General features: G+C 39.9%; 1 protein-coding gene across 1 annotated transcript; it reads left to right on the forward strand.

Annotated features, from left to right (window-relative positions):
* The first annotated feature begins 1,194 nt into the window (after positions 1-1,194).
* Positions 1,195-12,440, forward strand: LOC139724328 (MTOR-associated protein MEAK7-like). Its single transcript, XM_071635471.1, has 8 exons — positions 1,195-1,395; positions 2,219-2,446; positions 3,238-3,370; positions 4,738-4,859; positions 7,907-8,255; positions 9,594-9,712; positions 11,177-11,359; positions 12,255-12,440. The coding sequence occupies exons 1-8, from the start codon at positions 1,195-1,197 to the stop codon at positions 12,420-12,422; spliced, it is 1,503 nt and encodes a 500-aa protein (XP_071491572.1). The 3' UTR covers positions 12,423-12,440.
* The last annotated feature ends 8,904 nt before the right edge of the window (positions 12,441-21,344 follow it).

Here is a 21,344-nt window from a genome sequence, read left to right on the forward strand (position 1 = left end):
TCACGCACAATTTCTGAGGGAAACTTGCGTTTATTATTGTAATACAGTCATCCCATCACATTTCACATAGCTTTCCAGTGTATGATGAGTATTCAGCAAACATAATGTGATATATACGTGGTTCCTTGTTTTCGTTATATATTGTATTTATTCGGTTATAACGAAATTTCGTTATAACGAAAGAAAACTGCCGGTCCCGAGCATTTCGTTATAACGGGAGTGCACTGTACTGTAGTTTCTGCTAGGGCGAGGTGTGCCGTGCAGCTGAGGGTTGATGACATAACAAAAAGCTTCTCTTTTATACTGGGGAAATCCGACTATTTTCAGCATGCATAGATACATATAGGTGGAAATCACTGATCTCTGGAAGAACAAGATCATTGACATTGGTGGAAATAAGCAGCTGCCACTGGTGGAGGTCTGCACTGTCAGAGTACTTCTAGTTTCATTGCAGATTGTTGTGATTTTCACTGAGTGATCAATAATTTAGATGCAGAAAGATGTAAAAAGAGATATGCATTAAAAACAAACTACTGGTACTGTATGTGAAAGGGCTTAGACACAAATGATTGGAAAAGTTGTGCGGTAACATCACAGTAGAAATGTAAGTTTTAATTAGTGCTGAGTTTCAGTAAACTAGCGTGGTTTAATGAGCAAGCACTGCATTTATTCTTTGTTTTCTTTGTATAGTTTTGTTTTCATGGTGACTTTCAATAAGCAGCTTTACTTCAACAATGGTTATATGCAAATTAAGTGTTAACCTTGATAATGTCATCAGAAGTATATTCCAGAAATACAACATTTACTGGATTAAATATCAATACCTGGGAAAAAGTACAACAAAAAACAAACAAACAAAAAGGGGGAGGGGAGAGGGGGAGGGGAGAGGGGAAAGAAAAGAAATAACCCCAACATCACTACATTGTAACAGGTCAACATAGTACTTTCTCAGTTGTGGTGTGGATCATATTTTATTTGAATGAAGACCACAAATACATCATTGCCTTTAAAGCCCTCTCATTAACAAGATGATAACACTGTCCACCAAATAAAGTGACAACTGAAGAAAAAGATTAGGAAAACAGTAATTTGTTTTGCAATACATTTGGCAATAAATTCACTGACCATTGTGAAGAAATCATTGATGCTCTTTTATCTTTAGGTACTTTTCATCAAGGGTTGTACAAATCAACGATGGGCCAATCTGAAAGTACGTCAAAGACTGAGGCTGCATGCGGGCTGCATGGAGAATACCAGAGCTACCGCTCTCTCTTTTCAGCCGAGGAACAGGATGAGCTACAGGCTGTTTTTGACAGCATCTGCCAACAGAAGGGAGGGAGCAGCAAAAATAATTCACCTAGTGCTGCATCAGCATTCGCCGAGTCCCAAATGCAGGTAACTTTTGCCCCTCCATCACTGATTACAAATGTATTCTGCTTCAAAGTGCTTGTGACATCATTTGACAGGACACACCTAGTTACCTCTGCCAAGGAGGTTATGCCTTTGCCGGCTGTGGTTTGTTTGTATGTCTGTTTGCAAAATACTTAGTAACTCAAAAAGCTTTGAACTATCAAAATGAAATTTTCAGGAAAAGTTGATAATGATACAGGGAATAGAAGATCAAATTGTTGTAGTTATGGGGATCACTGTCTGTGTTCAGGAATTTGGTTTTGAATTTTTGGAAGGCTTTTTTTTTTCGTTGGTAGCCGTGCCATCACAAACACTAGATGGGGCGCTTGCTTTTGTGACCCCCAGAACCAATTACGCTGTTGGCCAGAAAGTGTGGCAGAGGCAGTAACAGCTGGTCAGCAGTGAGGGTATGTATGTTTTGATGGTTAAGGTTAAGGAGTCTAATGATACAGATGATACAAATGTAGGACCATAATATAGGGTTGAAATCACAATTGGATAAAAATGACCTCTTTATTGAAGGTCTGCACTCTCTGAACACTTTTCTAATTCTTAGAGAAATCGTTCCTTGGCTGGTAACAACAGACCTCCCAACCATTCTGATTTTGCAGGAAAGAAACTGAATTTTGACCATTACCATCTCTTGTTTCAGTAGGAGTTTCCTATTTTTCGTGATAATTTTTCTCCATGCTCCTATATGAACTGCTCTTGCTTTCCTACTTTTGAGCCAAGTCATCCCTATCGATCTTCCATTCAGAAAGATTGGGAGGTCTCAGGTCTGTAACAGTCAACTCTATTCTCACAACAGGAGTACCTTGGCGACAGGTTATCGGGGACGACGGTATCCCGTCTCTTCAATCAGATGTGGCTCTTTCAAGGTGCTTTCAGCAAGTCGTCTCTGGCGTCCATATCCCACGAAGCGTTTGTCGTGGTTATGGCGAAGCTCCTTAAGGGAACCATGGAGGAGACAAGTCACATGGTCTGTTGCCTAGCAGCAGAGAGTGCCGACAGAATATCCAAGGCAAATCTAGCAGAGGTACGTTACCAATAAACTGTTGATGTTGTCAAATGCGTCATGTATTGGAGAGGGTTCCATGACATTTTCTCCTGCAACAATTGCTCTCATGAAATTATGAATATATGCATGCTATAAGTATGCTACCTACAAACACAACCCTAACCCCAATCCTAATCCTCTCATCAAACTAAACCTAAAACCCATCACAACCCTAACCCTAACTGTAAGTCCTTGGAGAAACTAAGACCAGAACAATTGTCGCAGGAGCAAATGTTGTGTCACAGTCAGAGAGAGAATCCCCCCAAGTATAGATCTTTGCTGATATATCACACATTAAGAGCTGCCAATACCATGCAGCTGATATTACAAAGATAATTTTCTCTTATATGTTTTCCAGGGAAGTCTGTTATAAATTGATATTACTGGCCTGAGTTGTTGATTCTGAATAATTTGTATCATCTGTTTGAAAAAAGCTCCTCAAAGCCATTCATCTGTAGGGATGTTGGTATTGGCTATATCCCAACCATACATATACCATGAAGCCTTCTATCTGAGTGCCCTAGCCCATGTTAAAGATGCAAACTTTGCATCTTGTACATCTCAGCTGTAGTAAGTTTTCACATCTTAAACTAGAACTTTCCATACAAAGAAGAAATAAAGAATATTATGGCTTGTAATGTGCAGGCAAAAAGTAAAAGATTTTTGTGTGGCATTTCCTTCTCTCTTTTAATGAGATGGAATATTTGACTGTGATCATGACAATAATGCTTTACAGACTACTAAATTGCTCTAAACCTTCATCCGTGTAGTTTGTTGGTGACATCCTGCGTTCCTATGAGAAAGCGTTACGAGCATCAGACAAAATGGGAGGCTGGCAGGTGACTTCAGATGCGGATTCCATCAAGAGATTTGTCAGGTACACCCTGCACAACATGGAAGGAGGTAAGATACAAATCAAAATAATATTAGGGGGCTTGAATCCCTCTCCTTTTCTGCATAGTATGTTGTGCTTTCAGTGAAATGAAGGAATATGTCATTCCATGTACATGTGGAAGTATATGAAAGTAATGAACATTCTTATAGCAGCTTCAGTCTGTAGATTCAGATTCTGCAGGGCAAAAGGTTTGTCAAAAAGTCTTTGGTGCTTCATTATAAGTGTCAATCACTTGAACATGTGTGTACTTGGTGTAATTGTGTAGCATATCAAGTCATTTTTCAATTTAGTTTCTGTATATTCTTGATGCTTACCTGAATAAAGTAATGCAGTAATGCATCATATTCATGTTGAGGGATGTGTGTGTGTGTGTGTGTGCATGTTCAGTATTTCTTGGTATTTGGTTTTCAAATTGTATGTGTGCCGATGGGTTGAGGAGGGGGGAATTATATAATAAGCATCATGCAAGGCTTTCCGTACTTAAATTTTGCACATATGAGTTCACATTGCATGTGCTTGAAGTATGTGTGATTTGTTGGTGTCCATAAATTGGTAGACAGAATATAAGCTTTTTCCCTTCATGCTTGTTCATCTACCTTAGCCCGTTGAGGACAGGCTGATTTTCCTATGACACGCATTTCCCATCTAGATACCTGGCCAAGTATACTCTGGACTTGCCTTCAACTGGTTAATTGAGCATGCACCCAGTTTTTAAAATCTTTTGTTTGTCTCTTTATATCAAGATTTTTTTTCCCCCTCACTGGGATATTTATTATTCTCTTTCATCTATACACGTATTACAACATATTTCAAATAACATCATACTTTTTTCGAATTCAATACAACATAATATACATCAAGAAAAAAAGGTGTCTAAAGAGACACCATTTTTTCTGAAACACTTGCAACTTATGATTATTTCTTGCAATAAATTTCTCTTTATCATGATATTCCCTTATACTATATTTACACAAATCCAAACGAGGTATTATTTTTCTTATTTTACAAACATAAATTTCATATCTCACAAGCGTGGTAATACAATTCAGTGCCGAATTGTTAATACCCCCAAAACCAAATAATTTATTTTCCGTCGTAAATGTTATTTCTAACCCCGTGTTAACATTAATCCATTCTCTTACTTCAACCCACAATCTATCAACATATTGACACTCACTCAAAAAATGTGTAAAAGTCTCAACATACACATTACAAAATGAACATTCTTGTTTTTTCAATCAATCCAATTCTGTTCAACATCTTATTTGTATATAAAATTCTATTAACTATTTTAAACTGAAACCATCGTAAATTAACATCTTCCGTGCTCTTGAACGGGGGCCAACAGAAAAGATTGCCATTTCTTTTCTTCAAGATGATGATGGCATCTTGGACGAGTCTCAGGTGCAGTCGTGGCTGGAGAAAACAGTCGTCTTCTACTCACTCCTCACAGATCTCTTCCAAGTCTGTTTTCACCCAGGAAAAACACTTACCAGAGTAAGCAGTACCTCCTTAGCCCTCATCCCCCTTCTGCCACTCTGTACTGGAAACAAACAAATGAACAAACCAAACAAACCAAACAGACCAAACTGACCGAACAGACCGAACAGACCAAACCGACCAAACCAAACCGACCAGACCAATCCGACCAGACCAAACCGACCGGACCAAACCGAACAGACCAAACCGACCGGACCAAACCGACCGGACCAATCCAACCAGACCAAACCGACCGGACCAAACCGACCGGACCAAACCGACCGGACCAAACCGACCGGACCAACCCAAACGGACCAAAGCAAACCGACCAAAGCAAACCGACCGGACCAACCCAAACGGACCAAAGCAAACCGACCAAAGCAAACCGACCAAAGCAAACTGACCAAAGCAAACCGACCAAAGCAAACCGACCGGACCAAACCGACCGGACCAAACCGACCGGACCAAACCGACCGGATCAAACCGACCGGACCAAACCGAAAACGGACCAAGCCAAACGGACCAAGCCAAATGGACCAAGCCAAACGGACCAAACCGAAAGGACCAGACCGAATGGACCAAACCAAACGGACCAAACCAGACGGACCAAACCAAAGAGACCAAACCAGATGGACCAAACCAGACGGACCAAACCAGACGGACCAAACCAAACGGACCAAACCAAACAGACCAAACCAAACAGATCAATCCAAACGGACCAAACCAAACGGAACACACCAAATGGACCAACCAGATGGACCAAACCAAACGGACCAAACCAAACGGACCAAACCAAATGGACCAAACCAAACGGACCAAACCAAACGGACCAAAGCAAAGAGACCGAAGCAAATGGACCAAAGCAAACAGATCAAAGCAAACAGACCAGAGCAGACCAGAGCAAACAGATTAGAGCAAACAGACCTAAGCAAACAGACCAAAGCAAACAGACCAAACCAAAGAGACTAAAGCAAACTGACCAGACCAAACCGACCAGACCAAACCGTCCAGACCAAACCGTCCAGACCAAACCAAACGGACCAATCCAAAGCGACCAAAGAGACCAAAGAGACCAAACCAAAGAGACCAAACCAAACGGACCAAACCAAATGGACCAAACCAAATGGAAAAAAACCAAACCCAACAAACCAAAGAGACCAAACCAAATGGAGCATGCCAAACAGACCGAAGCAAAGAAACCAAAACAAACAGACCAAAGCAAACACACCAAAGCAAACAGACCAAAGCAAACAGACCGGACCAAAGCAAACGGACCAAAGCAAACAGACGGACCAAACCAAATGGACCATACCAAATGGACCAAACCAGACGGACCAAACCAAACAGACCAAACCAAACAGACCAAAGCAAACCGACCGGATCAAAGCAAACGGACCAAAGCAAACAGACGGACCAAACCAAATGGACCAAACCAAAGAGACCACAGAGACCAAACCAAAGAGACCACAGAGACCAAACCAAAGAGACCAAACCAAACAGACCAAACCAGGGGGACCAAACCAGGTGGACCAAACCAGGCGGACCAAACCAGGTGGACCAAACCAGGCGGACCAAACCAGACCAAAGCAAACAGACCAAAGCAAAGAGAAGATAGCAAACAGACCAAAGCAAAGAGACCAAAGTGAAGAGACCAAAGCAAACCGACCGGACCAAACCGACTGGACCAAACCGACCGGACCAAACCAGAGGGACCAAAGCAAAGTGACCAAAGCAAACCGACCGGACCAAACCAGAGGGACCAAACCAAAGGGACCAAACCAAAGGGACCAAACCAAAGAGACCAAACCAAAGAGACCAAACCAAAGAAACCAAACCAAACAGACCAAACCAGGCAGACCAAACCAGGCGGACCAAACCAGGCGGACCAAACCAGAGGGACGGAACCAAATGGACCGAACCAAAGGGACGGAACCAAAGGGACCAAACCAAAGAGACCAAACCAAAGAGACCAAACCAAAGAAACCAAACCAAACAGGCCAAACCTGGCGGACCAAACCAGAGGGACCAAACCAGGCGGACCAAACCAGAGGGACCAAACCAGAGGGACCAAACCAGAGGGACCAAACCAGAGGGAACAAACCAGACGAACCAAACCAGACGGACCAAACCAGACGGACCAAACCAGAGGGACCAAACCAGACGGACCAAGCCAGACGGACCAAGCCAGACGGACCAAGCCAGAGGGACCAAACCAGAGGGACCAAACCAGAGGGACCAAACCAGAGGGACCAAACCAAAGGGACCAAACCAGGCGGACCAAACCAGGCGGACCAAACCAAAGGGACCAAACCAGAGGGACCAAAGCAAAGAGACCAAAGCAAACCGACTGGACCATACCGACCGGACCAAAGCAAACGGACCAAAGCAAACAGACCGGACCGAACCGACCGGACCGAACCAAACGGACCGAACCAAACGGACCGAACCAAACGGACCGAACCAAACGGACCGAACCAAACGGACCGAACCAAAGGGACTGAACCAAACGGACCGAACCAAAGGGATGGAACCAAAGGGACCAAACCAAAGAGACCAAACCAAACGGACCAAACCAAACGGACCAAACCAAACGGACCAAACCAAACAGACCAAACCAAACAGACCAAACCAAACAAATCAAAGAAACACAAAAACTTCATACCCATTTTGTTTGGACATAAAGTGACATTTGTACGGGATAAGTATTTTACATTGTGTCATGATTGTGGGGTGACACTGTGGAGTGCAGACATGATGGATAGTATGAAAATATGGCATTATGGCGAAATGGGAATGTGGGCATCATAAGCCATTAGTCCTTTCAAGTTGTTGTTGTTTTTTCCCCACAAGGTTTACCATTTTGTGCACTCATCTGTGATGTTGGCAGTATCTTGATGGCACAGGCAATATACTCAGTACCCATTTGTATTGCTCAGGTCCAACCACTGTTTACCTCATATTGAAATTTTGAGGTGGCACATTATGTTATGAGTTGTAAATTCTTTCAAATCGAGCCAATTTCAGCTCATTTGTTTTGATAGAAGTCACATAACCTCTCTTTCCAGGACACTAGTACAGCCTCAGCAGAATCCTATGATGACACTGCCGACACCGTCATCGATGACGTGCTGCACCACGTGCCCACCTTGCCCCTCTGTGGCGGGGCCGTGAAGTCAAAGGTCACGTCCCTGCTGGATCTGCCCACCCTCCTGACGCTCAACTATCACCTGCCCCACGAGCTGCGCCGCGAGTGGCGATTCCTCTACTCCTCGGCTGTTCACGGCTCTAGCTTCTCCACGCTCCTGTCCCACATCCAGGGCAAGGGGCCGTCCATCATCCTCCTCCGGGACACGGAGGGTAGGACCTTTGGTGGGTTTGCCTCGGAGAGCTGGCGCCTGGGACCAAACTTTGTCGGTATGCTCTCGTCTTGTGATTCTTGCCTTAACCAGTTCCCTGCGACATAATTATAAAATCCCATAGTTTTCATAACGTAGTACCTTTGCTCCTTGTAAGCTATGGGTTTCTGTCTTTGCCTGTATTAGCAGAATGGACTACTGGTAAACATAAAAAATGCATACAAAATATAGAGAATGTGTTTTTTAATGGATTATATGTTGGGTTCACCAAAAGCGGGCATTAAAATGCCATTTGTGAAGATTTTTACATTGTATGTACAGCCTGCATGAGATGGATATATGCTATGATGTCAATGTCTGCATAAAAGTGCTATAATATTAATCTGTAATAGAGTGAACAGTCAGAAATGAATTGCAGATGAGATTTTGTACACCAAGAGGAATCAAAATCTCCAAAACATCAAAATTGAAAGTCAAAATAGAATATATAACCAAGGAATTCTTACATTTAGTGAAAGTTATATCAAAAAGATAATGAATTTGCAATGCTCTATCAGTCTATCAGTAATGGCCTAAGTAGATTGCAGTTGGAACCTACCTGGCAGAGTGTCAATTCATATGATTGCTTCCATCCACACAGTTATTGTAGGCTAATGTTATTTGTCCCCGCCGAATGAGTTCGAGCAGGGGACTATGAAACGGGCTCCGTACGTGTGTGTGTCAGTGTGTCTGTCTGTCTGTCTGTCTGTGTGTGTGTCTGTGCGTCCGTGTGTGATCAAAATCTTCAATTTGCTACTTCTCTGTCATTTATGAGCCAATTTTGATTCTGTTTGCTTTATATGATAGCACTACATGGGAGCTTTGAAACTTCTACACAGAATTTCAGTTGTGACCTTTGACCTTGACCTTTGACCTATCTTGTACATTTTGCTACAAAATGCTACTCCTTCGCCATTTCTAACCCGATTTCGATTCCGTTTGCTTTATGTGATGGCACTAGGTGAGGGCTTCAAACTTCTACACAGAATTTTGACCTTTGACTTCTTTGACCTTTGACCTTGATTTTTGACCTATATTGTACATTGGCTACAAAATGCTACTCCTTCGCCATTTCTAACCCGATTTTGATTCCGTTTGCTTTATGTGATGGCACTAGGTGAGGGCTTCAAAACTTCTACACAGAATTTTGACCTTTGACTTCTTTGACCTTTGACCTTGATTTTTACCTATATCGTACATTTTGCTACAAAATGCTACTTCCGGCGGGGACATATATTACGCACCGCGTAATTTCTACTTTTCCTTGTTTTAGATTGAAAGTATGCCATGTGTAAGTGCTCTGACCTGTATAGTATTAACTTGGAATGATGGTGATGTCATGTTCTTCCCACATCAGGGGACACGCACTGCTTCCTGTTCACGTTGACCCCTGACCTCGGCATCTATGAGACGACTGGTCACAATGATCATTACATGTATCTCAACATTGATCAGCAGACCATGCCGAATGGCCTGGTAAGTGAAGTTGTGATTATTTGTCAGCTTCATGCATTCATTCATTTATTCATTCATTGATTCATTCATGCACTCACTCATTTGCTCATTCATTCGTTCATTCATTCATTCACTCATTCATTCACTCACTCATGCACTCATTCACCCATTTACTGATTTGCCCATTCAGTCATACACTCAACCACTCATTCATTTATTTGATCATTATTACTCATTATTACACATTCATTCATTCAGTCAGTCAGTCTGTCATTCATTCAATCAACTTGATATGTCAATATACATGTCCCTGTATTATCTTCTCTGTGTTCATGCGCAATGTGTAAGAAGATTGTAGGTTCACAGCTAATTCAGCAATATCTTGCTCAGAGATATGATATTGCGTGTTTGCATGAGATGTCAAGGCTCCTATTGTCATATTTCATTCACCTTTCTTTTAAAAAAAGGACATGATTTGATTACAACATCTCTCATAATCTGATTAACCATCCCTGACCCGAGGAATGATTATGTTATGTTATATTTTGTAGTGGAAAATTGAGCAAAGAAAATGGGATTCCATCAGGATTTGAACCCGAGACTTCCGGATTGCTACCCTGGTGCTCTACCGACTGAGCTATAGAAGGCCCTAAATTCTCAATGCTCGAATGGTCAGAAGCTATAGCAGTGTGTTTGTGTGTGACACACACATACACACTTGAACCTGGCATAAACCCGAAGGATAATTCAACTTGGGGGTAAATGCGAGGGATCACCGAAGTGATGCAGCTTTTTGAGTATGTAACAAAGGCAAACATAAAAAACTGACTAGAAATGAATGTTATTCATTAGTGGAAAATTGAGCAAAGAAAATGGGATTCCCATGCAAGGGAATCCCATTTTCTTTGCTCAATTTTCCATTGATAAATAATATTAATTTCTGGTCAGTTTTTTCTGTTTGCGTTTGTTATATTTTGTAGTCACATTTCTGTAGGAACAAGGTCAGGTATGATAAAGCAATTAAGATCACTGAGCTCCTGGTAAGAGCAATTCACTTCAGTGTTTGCCAGATCTCTTTGAGGAAACTATGCTATTCCAGTACAAAAGTACTATTCCAATTGCTGGAATGCACAACGATACAAGAGCTGCCAAATATATTGATAATTAATGTCAATATCTTACTCAAAAGTAAAGAAGTTATTCCTCCTGAGTTGAGGCTGAGTTTAGTATATTGAGCATTCATAACAACAGTCTACTCTTCGTTTGTTGTGTTTTCTGCTATATTCTTTTTGATTCATATTTACAATGACATGAAATCATCGTTATGCCATTAAAGATTTCATCTCATGTGATCTTCTGCTACTAAAAGGGCAGATTTCTGATGAGCCCTTTGACCTTCTGTGATCATTCTTTCATGTTTCAGTTTACCAGAGAGCATATTTTAGACTGAAATGATAAACCTATTCCACAAATTTTGGTTCTCAGGGAATGGGAGGACAGTTTGAATACTTTGGACTCTGGCTAGACCAGGACTTTGGCAAGGGGCACAGCAGAGCCAGACCAACGTGCACCACATACGAGAGTCCAAGACTATCTGGATCAGAGGACTTTATCATTGACTGTCTTGAAGCCTGGGCGGTGGGACCTGTCCCGAAGAAAAAAGCAGAGGTATTCATCTTTTGTTGAGGAGGAATACTCTTACATTAACATTGGGAGATACACAGTAGCAGCATGTGTAACTTGCTAATTCTAATGAGTCAAACTAGCTTTTGGATGTAGTGGAAGGTCGTAGTGATGTCACATGTTAGTTTCAGGTGACAAGTGTCAGCGGTCTCCCAGTGTGCAATCATGAACTCTGACCAGTAAACATTCTGCTGCATGTCTGAATTTATATCTTGTTGGGCTAACTAATTTCTTCACTGGACAGGAAATATGTTTTCCCACTTGTTAAAGACATACATACAATATGTGTGACTAAATGTGCTACTTAGATAAATCTCTCTGGAAGTTCATTTAGCCATGTGATGCTTCTTCACAGTCACTCATTGTCAGTACATCAATGAAACTGAATTAGAGATTTCTCATGTGTAAGATGCCTTGTAAAGAAAAAGGAATACTGTAAAATACAATATTTTCGCAGCATGAACTTTTCGCGAATTGGAGCCAACAGCCTTTTTTGCGGCATGAAATTTTCGCGAGTTGTCTCTAACATTCAATTAATATAGTGTAGATAAGAACTTTCGCATGCATTTTAATTTTGCGAATCTTGGCTCTCGCAAAATTCGCGAAATTAAATGCATGCGAACATTCCTTGTTTTACAGTATCCTTTCAAGGTCCAGTATTTGTTAGCTGGTGGTATCTTTTGTTTGGTTACCCGCGATCGTCCAGTTCATCCCACCATTATAATGTCCCATATTTTATGTTTTCCACTTGCTGGCTGTACAAGATAAACAAACTCATATCGGCCTGTACTTCAGGCCATTGTAGCTGCACATTATTTGTTTGATGTGTTCCTTAAAAAAAAAAAAAGAGCAAGTAAACAAACCAACTGTCTGTTTTCAGGATGATGAGGAGGAAGGGGGCCCCAAGAGCATCCTGGACAAGGACCCGGAGGCCAAGGCTCTCCTTGATCTGGTTGGGAAGGAGAGAAAGAGTGAGGGTCTGAGAGAAGTGGAGGACGACGCCACAGCAGATATACCGGAGGTGCATCATCTCCCTCCTCTGTCATAGACTGACAGAGAGAGATGGATAGATAGAGAGAAAGTGTATGTGTGTGTGTGTGTGTGTGTGTGTGTGTGTGCATGAATGAGGGGGAGAAGGAGAGTGTGAAGGAGGGAGAGAGACAGACTGACAAAATTGAGAGTTTGTTGAACTCACAAGTTATGACAGAGGCATAGAAATATGAATGCCATCATTCACTGAGAAATGATGATGAACACAGTGGATTTGCAGGTCTGAAATGATAGCGTAGTGAAGCGTTGTGTCCATGTTAACAAATACTAGCCATCCACCGATAGGGTTCAACATATACATTGTAGCATGACAATTGTAACTTGAATTTTTTAAATGTTGCTACCTTTTTTAAATGGGAAAGAATGAATGAATGAATGAATGAATTAATTAATTAATTAATCAACGAACGAATAAACAAACAAACAGATGAATGAATGAACATTAGTGTTGTTAGAACCATCATGGAATGATATAAAATGTATACTTGAGTGACCCACACCATTATAGTTCATGTTTATGCATATTTAAATCACGCTACATCACTGAAATTCTATGAAATCCCTCTAACATTTAGGAAAAATTATGAAGATTCCAGTGGAACCACAAATTCAGTGATCGATAACGGAAATTTGCAGCTATCGTCGTCAAATGTGAACGATGTGGAACAGTTGTGCGCTAAGGAAGGGGCCCGCACCTTGCCACCCTGGGCTCCCATAGACAATGCATGTAAAAGATGTGTACAGGTGACTATGGTGATACTAAAACACGAGATACCTTTTCCTAAGAAATTAAGATTTTCGAGAAAACTGGCAGGTTTCCACCTCAGTTTAATTGGTTGTGGCAACCCTGCAAAGTTTCAAGCGTACTGTTCAGTGTGCTTGTAGCAATTTTACACAGGGTGATGATATTAGGGCCCTTGGCGAGGTGCGGGTACCTCACTACACCCTGTCCTGAATAATCATTCAAGAGGAAAGGAAAACTTTTTGGTGTGGCCAAAATTAATGGAATGTAGCATATAGAAACTCCAGTTTAATTACAAATGTCATAGCTGCAGTTTAAATTGGTATACAAAGAAGAATTGGACCTATTTAGTTATATGAATGCCATGATAGTATTAGATATATCAAATATATTTTGAAAGTACTAGCTTCAAAGAGTAGATTACGAGTAGAAGATGTATCTCTTCGTAGGACAGTACAAGGGCCAGTGTATCATTATGAGGGCTCATAGCTTTAGCATCTCACGAGATGTAATGGGGCTAGTGCAGCCTAAACTGATGTGGAAGTACTGTGTATACTACAGCAGAATACAGTAACATTTATTGAGTTTTAGGATTGCAGAGGTCAGGATTGGAAGTATTTTGTGCTATGACCGTAGTCACTCCAAAGCATCATCCTTGATGCTAGGTGTTGGGGTCATCAATCTGATTGGAGATAGAGGAAACTTTCTATCTACCAGATACTATAGCATTACTTTTATTAGACTATCATCAGGAAGTAATCCACTTTAGACTGTTACAAGATGCAAATAGAAGATCAGGTATGTTGGTATGAAATCTAAGGTGTCCATACTTTCTTGATGTGTGTATATTTCTGTAATGTCTCCACTCCACAATTTAGTGGTGCTGGAGGCATATTTATTGTATTATATTTGTGTCAGCCTACCATGTCTGGAAGATTGGACTGAGAAGGGACAGAAAGAAGTATTTTTCCTCCATGCTGTTTTTGCTAATCTTGTCAAATTTTGATATTCTTATTATATTATATATGTATTCCACATAAAATGTGCGCATATGAACAGCAGCAACTGCGACAAATGCTAAGTGTCTCTGCATGTGATATCTGTTTTCCATCGCAGTGTACGCTGATTCATGACAATTGTGCCTTATCACGAAATGGTATAATTTAAGTGGATATTATTGAAATGTTAAGTACCGGTATACATGTTTGATTATTCTTGCCCTTTGTCCACTAACGTGCCCAAGTTTGTTTACAGTGCAATGTTTTCTCATTTGTCATGACAACTTTGATACAATCTCTTGATTGTGGCAAATTGCTGTATTTCATCTCGTTTCATTATGCAATTAACAATAATTAAAACTTGTCATGTGAATGCCTGTTTGATGACTTAAAGGAGCACAGTTCGCATACTTAATGTTCTACTTGTGGCAGCTCTCTCTGTTCCTTTGGTATCATGTTTTGTTTTGTTTTTTGTTTTTTGTATCCACAAAAGTTAATGTAGTAAATAGTGACAATTAGTTATAACTCGGTCTCCGTTTACCAGTCAAACACATGTGATTTAAGCCTCCATCAGTAGTTTATGCAGTTCACTGTTCAGCGATGCAAATCATCAGCTGCTAGATGCTAGCAAACATAGCAAAATATGTCCTGTTCTGTATGTGCGTAGTCACACAGTTTTGAAGTTAAGAAATCAAAGTGGTGGTTGACGAGTTGATTACCTCCACACATGCACACTTGGAAATTGTGCTGTATTATTGTACACTAAATTAGTGCAATGGTCTGTGGAAAACACAGCATTTTTGTTAATAAAAGCACACATTGGACAGGCTCTGTTGTAAAATACAGACAAGCTTATAGAACACAAAAATATATATTTGTATTGTAATTGCTAGAATGTTTTATTGAAAAAATACTGGTTATATCAATGGGTGCATGCAGATGTTATTTGAATTTATTGTAATTGATGTTACGGACATGATGTAAATTATGATGGACCTCTTTCTGTCTTGCACCAATGATGAGAAAGATTGAATGCAAACATGTACTGGATTTGGCTCCTCCAGTGTGAACGATGTGGATAAGTACTCTATTTTTCTCCGGCCCAAACCAGGTCACAAGAATACTAGTTTGGATTAATGAGAAAAACTGTCGTTGGCGAGACTTTGCTCAGAGATTAGCCGATGATTTCGAATTCTGTCTGAAGTGAAGTACTGCAACAGAAGGAGCACAGATGTTTATGGTATGTCTGATGACAAAACTCCAAAATACACGCATTACTAGTTAGCTTTCCATACTTCTCATGCAGTCATTATGCATACATGTACCTCAGAGAAGCTGCCAATGCTTGTGCATTATTTTGGACATTTTCAAAAAACAAATATATATTCATATAATTATACCGTATTAGATGTGTACTTGTTATTTAAATAATTCTTTTTTCCCAAGAAATAGAAAGAGTCATTGCAAATGAGAAGTTAGACAGACTGTATTTAGAAAACTGAATTTGGACATTTGTGCTCTGACTGTATCACGAGTTGGAAATTTGATTTCAAACTGATTTTCCATTCCATTTATTTTCAAATTTGTTATGTTGACAGTTCCTTTGAAGCACATTTTTTTTTCCCCCAATTATGGATGAATTGTACATTCCTTGTGGTTGTCCTTCCTACTGCCCGTTATTGTTTGTATAGAAACATATATATTTTTTATCGGGGGGAGGGGCAGTGGGTGTGAGAATAGTTTTGAAATTGTAATTTGCACATTGCGTGAACATTTTGTGAAACCCATAAGTTTTCCTAAATATTGAGTAGAACAAGAGAGTGGGCTCTATATGCAAGTCATCCACTGCCTATGTCTGTGACTATTAATATCTATTTCAAAAATGTCAGCTGACCTCTGGAATATGTGTCCTGTTTGATTGCAATATACATTATCAATAAGTGGACAGTTTGGCAACCATATCGGGAATGGTGATTGGTGCATTACGTCTATGCAATCAAAATGTTGCCGATTCAAGTGACAGATTCTGGCTTCAGTGAAACGAATACGGAAAACCTCATTTACAGCTGTTATCATGTAGTGGTGCATATTAGACACTACAGCAGAAGAAGGCACCATCTTATTTCCAGCACAGTGCATAGTATTGACATTTGGCTGGAGACTGGGCCCTGTGGAAAGCATGCTATTCATACTAACATAGAAAACCATAGACCACACTAATAATCTTCCTCCAGTTTAGAATGATACGTTTGTGTACTGGCAAACACTGCTTGAAGTTGTGATACATGTACTGCTATTCAATGAAGGATTTATTCCCATGTATTTTTTTTTTTCCAAAATATGAAATTATTGTGGGTCAGTATCTGTCAATGCGATGCTGATCAGATGGAAATGCAATCTTCTTTGCTCGTATATGGATAGTTTGCATATTGAAGTTTATATTTTAAGCAAAGATATGTTAAAGTTTGTATGTGTTATGTGTCAAATATTAAATTTTCTGCATATGTGACTTGACAACTAATATCTAGTAATTTCTTGTTGTGGATAAATGCTTGTGTTTGAATTTGGCAGCAACACATTTCCTGTGTATGCCATATATTTTGCAAGATTTTTAATTTCTTGAATTTTGCGAGTCGGGTTCTATTCACGAAATTTGATAATGCACGATAATATCAAATCTGATCCAAACAGGAATGCAACGTGCACTTGTACATTTCTCCATTCATTACTGCACTCCACGATCACATATTTAACCACTTGTGAAATTGTTGGGAAGTCCCGATTCACGAAATATTCGACTTGCTGAATATATTATGGTGTGTACAGTAAATGATGTACAGCAGCAGTCTGATAAGCTGAAACTCTGTGAAACATGTGCCATAAAACTTGTTGAAAAGACAGCTCTGTGAAGGACACAATGCTTAATTCTACTTCATAATATCACGAAAATAGACAATGTGGTAGTGAATCGCAAATATTACTTTATATTTGGCAATCAACATACACAAACAAAAATTTCTTACAACCATCACTTGATTTAATTGTAATCACACTGTCATACTAATCAGAGAAGTATTTGTGCTACATGTGGTGTCATTTTTTTTTTTTCATTTTCAGCATAGGCTGAAAATGTATAGCATAAGAGCAACTGATTTTTAGAAAATTTTTCAGAGAGAGTAGATTAGTGAGAGTAGTATATGTCTTATTCTCTTCTCAATATTTCAATATTGAATCACAAATCAAGCTTTCCCCAAGATTTGATTGTGGACTTAACAAAATAGAAAACCTTCATCTGCGCTATTTACAGATGTTTTACAACATTTATTTTGCCCGGAAACCAGTGCTCAAAATGATGAGGGAGAGAAAAATTCTCCACCTGCAAAGAATTGGTGCAACATTCACCTGCAGCTACTATGAATTATGCTTGAAATTACATGGAAAGAACAGAATGTTTTAATACCACACTACCTTGATTTAATTTTAACAAATACAAATGTACTACATTTAATAGAAAAAGAGATGCAGATCATCAGGTAAGAATAATCTTGCAGATGCTTGTCCGTACAATGGTGGTTTGAATACATGCACTTTACTACAAAATTTTTGGACAATCAATATTTGGAGGAAAAATTATACAGAGAAATTATACATCAACTGTGATGTGTGAAAGATTTGCACAATATCAAAGATGGAATGTGTGCCTCATGTGAAGCATATACAAAGAATGGGCAGGGTAACTTCCAAACTGGGTTGAGCAGTACTCACACAGTAGAGATTTGGTACCATTATCAGGCAGCTCATGACCCTTATGAGATTATCTCCAGTAGTCTGGACTTTGATGATTATTTTTAGTACACTGCATCTTCCTCACTGTCTTAGGGTGCATTCAAGTGCTCTCCTACTTAAAAGCGAACTGTTACTGTACCGTAACCGTGCCAGAGGAGGGCGCGAATGCTCCTAAAGTGTACCGTACTGTACTGTACTGTACCGAGCAGTGGCGTACCGTGGGTCAAGACATTGGGGGGCACCTCATGGCAGCAGCATCAGAATTGCATAATGGTACAATTGAATGCGAGCGAGCTTGAAAATTTTGACATTTTACAGTCCCCAAACTGCCGTTTGTAGCTATATATATATATATATATATATATATATTTTTTTTTTTTTTATTTTATTTTTTTCTTTGGAAATTAAGGGGGTTGCACCGGGCGCAACTGCTGGCAATTGCTGGCAGTAAAATCAGGAGAATGGCATAACGATTAAATGCGAGCGAGCTTGAAAATTTTGACATTTTACAGTCCCAAAACTGCCGTTTGTAGCTATATTTTTTTCGCTTTGGAAATTAAGGGGAGGGGGCGCACCGGGCGCAACTTCTGGCAATTACTGACAGCAACATCAGGAGAATGGCATAACGATTAAATGCGAGCAAGCAAAGCGAGCGAGCTTAAAAATGTTGACATTTTACAGTCCCAAAACTGCCGTTTGTAGCTATATATTTTCGCTTTGGAAATTAAGGGGAGGGGAAGCACAGGGCGCAACTGCTGGCAATTGCTGTCAGTAACATCAGGAGAATGGCATAACGATTAAATGGCGAGCATGCTTGAAAATGTTGACATTTTACAGTCCAAAAACTGTTGTTTGTAGCTACATATATATATATTTTTTCGCTTTGGAGGGAGGGGGCGCCCGGTGCGCCCTCTGGATCCGCCACTGGTAGTCAAGGGTGTCAGTTTACGTTCATGTTGGAGGAGGTATGACCAGCGAGGGGGCGTCGAAGTGACCAAGCGGGAGAAGGATGTCCAAAATCTGCACTTTATATAGAGCATCCCCTAATTGTTTGTGTTTGTGAGTGTGTGTGTTTCATATAAATGGAAAAGTTAGGAAATAGCCAAGGTCAAGTCTTATTATTGGCAATGCAAGGCATTTTAATATAGACTAGTATGTAAAGCAACACTTCAAAATCAATGATCTAGCTTTGATATAGCAAATGTGTACAACCTACATCACATTGCGCAACATTGCAGGGACTCTTTTTGCCGTTTCGATGTTCTGAGTACACTGCGCACATCCTGCTTATATTCAAAATGCCAACCAGGAATCATGCTGAATCACAATCTTTTGTTGTCTCCGGGCTTTTTGAACAATGTTTCACTATATATATACCTCTTTAGTTATATGGTTAAAAGAAATCTTAGAAAAATATTTTTTTTCTTGATCACCCTTTCATGTCGATTTCAAAAGCAGTTTAGTAACCCTTGAATTACCATTTTGGTATAGGTTTTTTTTTTTTTTTTTTTTTTTTTTTTTTTTTTTTTTTACCAGCGGATTGGGGGGGGGGGGGGCACGTGCCCCCCCATGCCCCCCCGTAGTTACGCCACTGGTACCGAGCCAAAAGTGGATCACTTCCCGATGTGCTCCAAAAGGGTACCAAACGCGTATCAAAAGTTCGCATGTAAAGTATGCGCGTATCATGGGCCTACGTCATAATGCAAAGAGTCCACAGACATCATTTTCTTTGTTCGGGACAGCTGTAAGTAGTTCAAGCGCACCAGGCGAATGACCCTTTTGCTACAAAATGCGTGACTTCTTCTATTAAAGGAAAAGTAACTCATGAGGTACTTTTTCTCAACAGCGAACTCGAATGCTCCAAATCTGGCACAGTTCAGTACGGTACACTTTAGTTCAGTTCGCCTTGGTTTGCTTTAGAACGCTCGAATGCACCCTTAAGAGACAGATTACAGTCTCAGATTGTTCATAAAAAGAATAAATGTGCATCCTTGGAATAGGCTCTATACAATATTGACTGTGATTTAATACGAGAAAGAAGATAGTCAAACATTTCATTAAGTTCTTTTGACATACACAGGGCAATATTTCTAACAGTGAATCATAGTGGTAATGTTTAATAAATGATCTCACAACATTTCAAGCACAGAATCACAGGATTGTTAACCACAACACATTTGATTTTATGCCAGAGGCTTAATGTATATCAAACTAACTTCTTAGTATGACTGCCTGGAACCACACTATCTGCAATGCTCTTTCAATTGTGGCTATTTCAGGGTTTTAATGGCAATCATAAACTAATAAAGGAAATATAGACTTTCAGACCATCAAAAATAACTTTGCCAAATGAATTTACATGTATCTACATAACAATGCTTTTACAATAAACATACTCTGTAATTGTTTAATACTGCTGAAGGTGTCTCAGGAACCGACATACATTGTACCTGTCTTCAGTGCTTGGACAGTTCCTTTCTTTCTACACATCAAATGCCTTCCAAATGAGTAGAGCCTGATGCAGAGTACTGAAGTGTGACATCATAGCCATGGACATTCATCGCCATGGAAACTGGTTCTAAACAACCTCACATAGCCCAAATACAATTGTATCTGTGAACACAGAGGTTGCTAACCATGCTTGTACCTGGTTTTTACGTACTGCCTGAAGCTTTTTGCAAGGATATCTTGTTTGGAACCAGCGCTATTGTAAAGTTATAAAAAAAAGACTGACATCATCGCTTCGGTACCCTATGGATTGGATGGACAGTGTTACATGTTAACTTGAGCATTGTGAATATATGACTTTCTTGGTGATTAAAACAGGCCTAGCTTCAGGAAGCTGTACTATGCCACATAAACCTTCCAATGCATCTGGAGTTGTACACATGAACTATGCCTCATTTTTTGTTGTTGAATGATACAATTAAATGAATTTTGTTCTACTGACAATTAACACACATATATACTATTAAAGTGCTGACTATAAGCATATAAGCATTAATTCATTATGTACAAGTACACTGATTATTTTTAAGTATTGCACCAATGAAGAAATAGAAGACTAGTCAATTCATCACTCCACTCGCTTTAAGTACTGCCCTGCAGTATTGTTCTAAAATGGACTAACGCTTGATAACAATCACAAAGTTGGATGCCATCTGCATGCACCACACATACATCAACTAGCAAAGAAAACTACTACTATACCATCATGCACGGATACAAATGCCCTCTGAAACCAGTTTGTTTTCCAAGAAACGCTGACATGCGATCGCATACCAGTACTACAACAATCTATCTGCACAAGTGCATTTCAGTGCATGAAGGCCAGTCATTCCTGGAACTTTTAAACATTAGATTTTTGTCTCTGTGTGTTGCTTGTCTACAATAA

The sequence above is a fragment of the Diadema antillarum genome, unplaced genomic scaffold (genome assembly GCF_040938485.1).
Source record: "Diadema antillarum isolate AM-2024a unplaced genomic scaffold, OU_Dant_1.0 scf00000211, whole genome shotgun sequence".
Classification (NCBI taxonomy): domain Eukaryota; kingdom Metazoa; phylum Echinodermata; class Echinoidea; order Diadematoida; family Diadematidae; genus Diadema; species Diadema antillarum.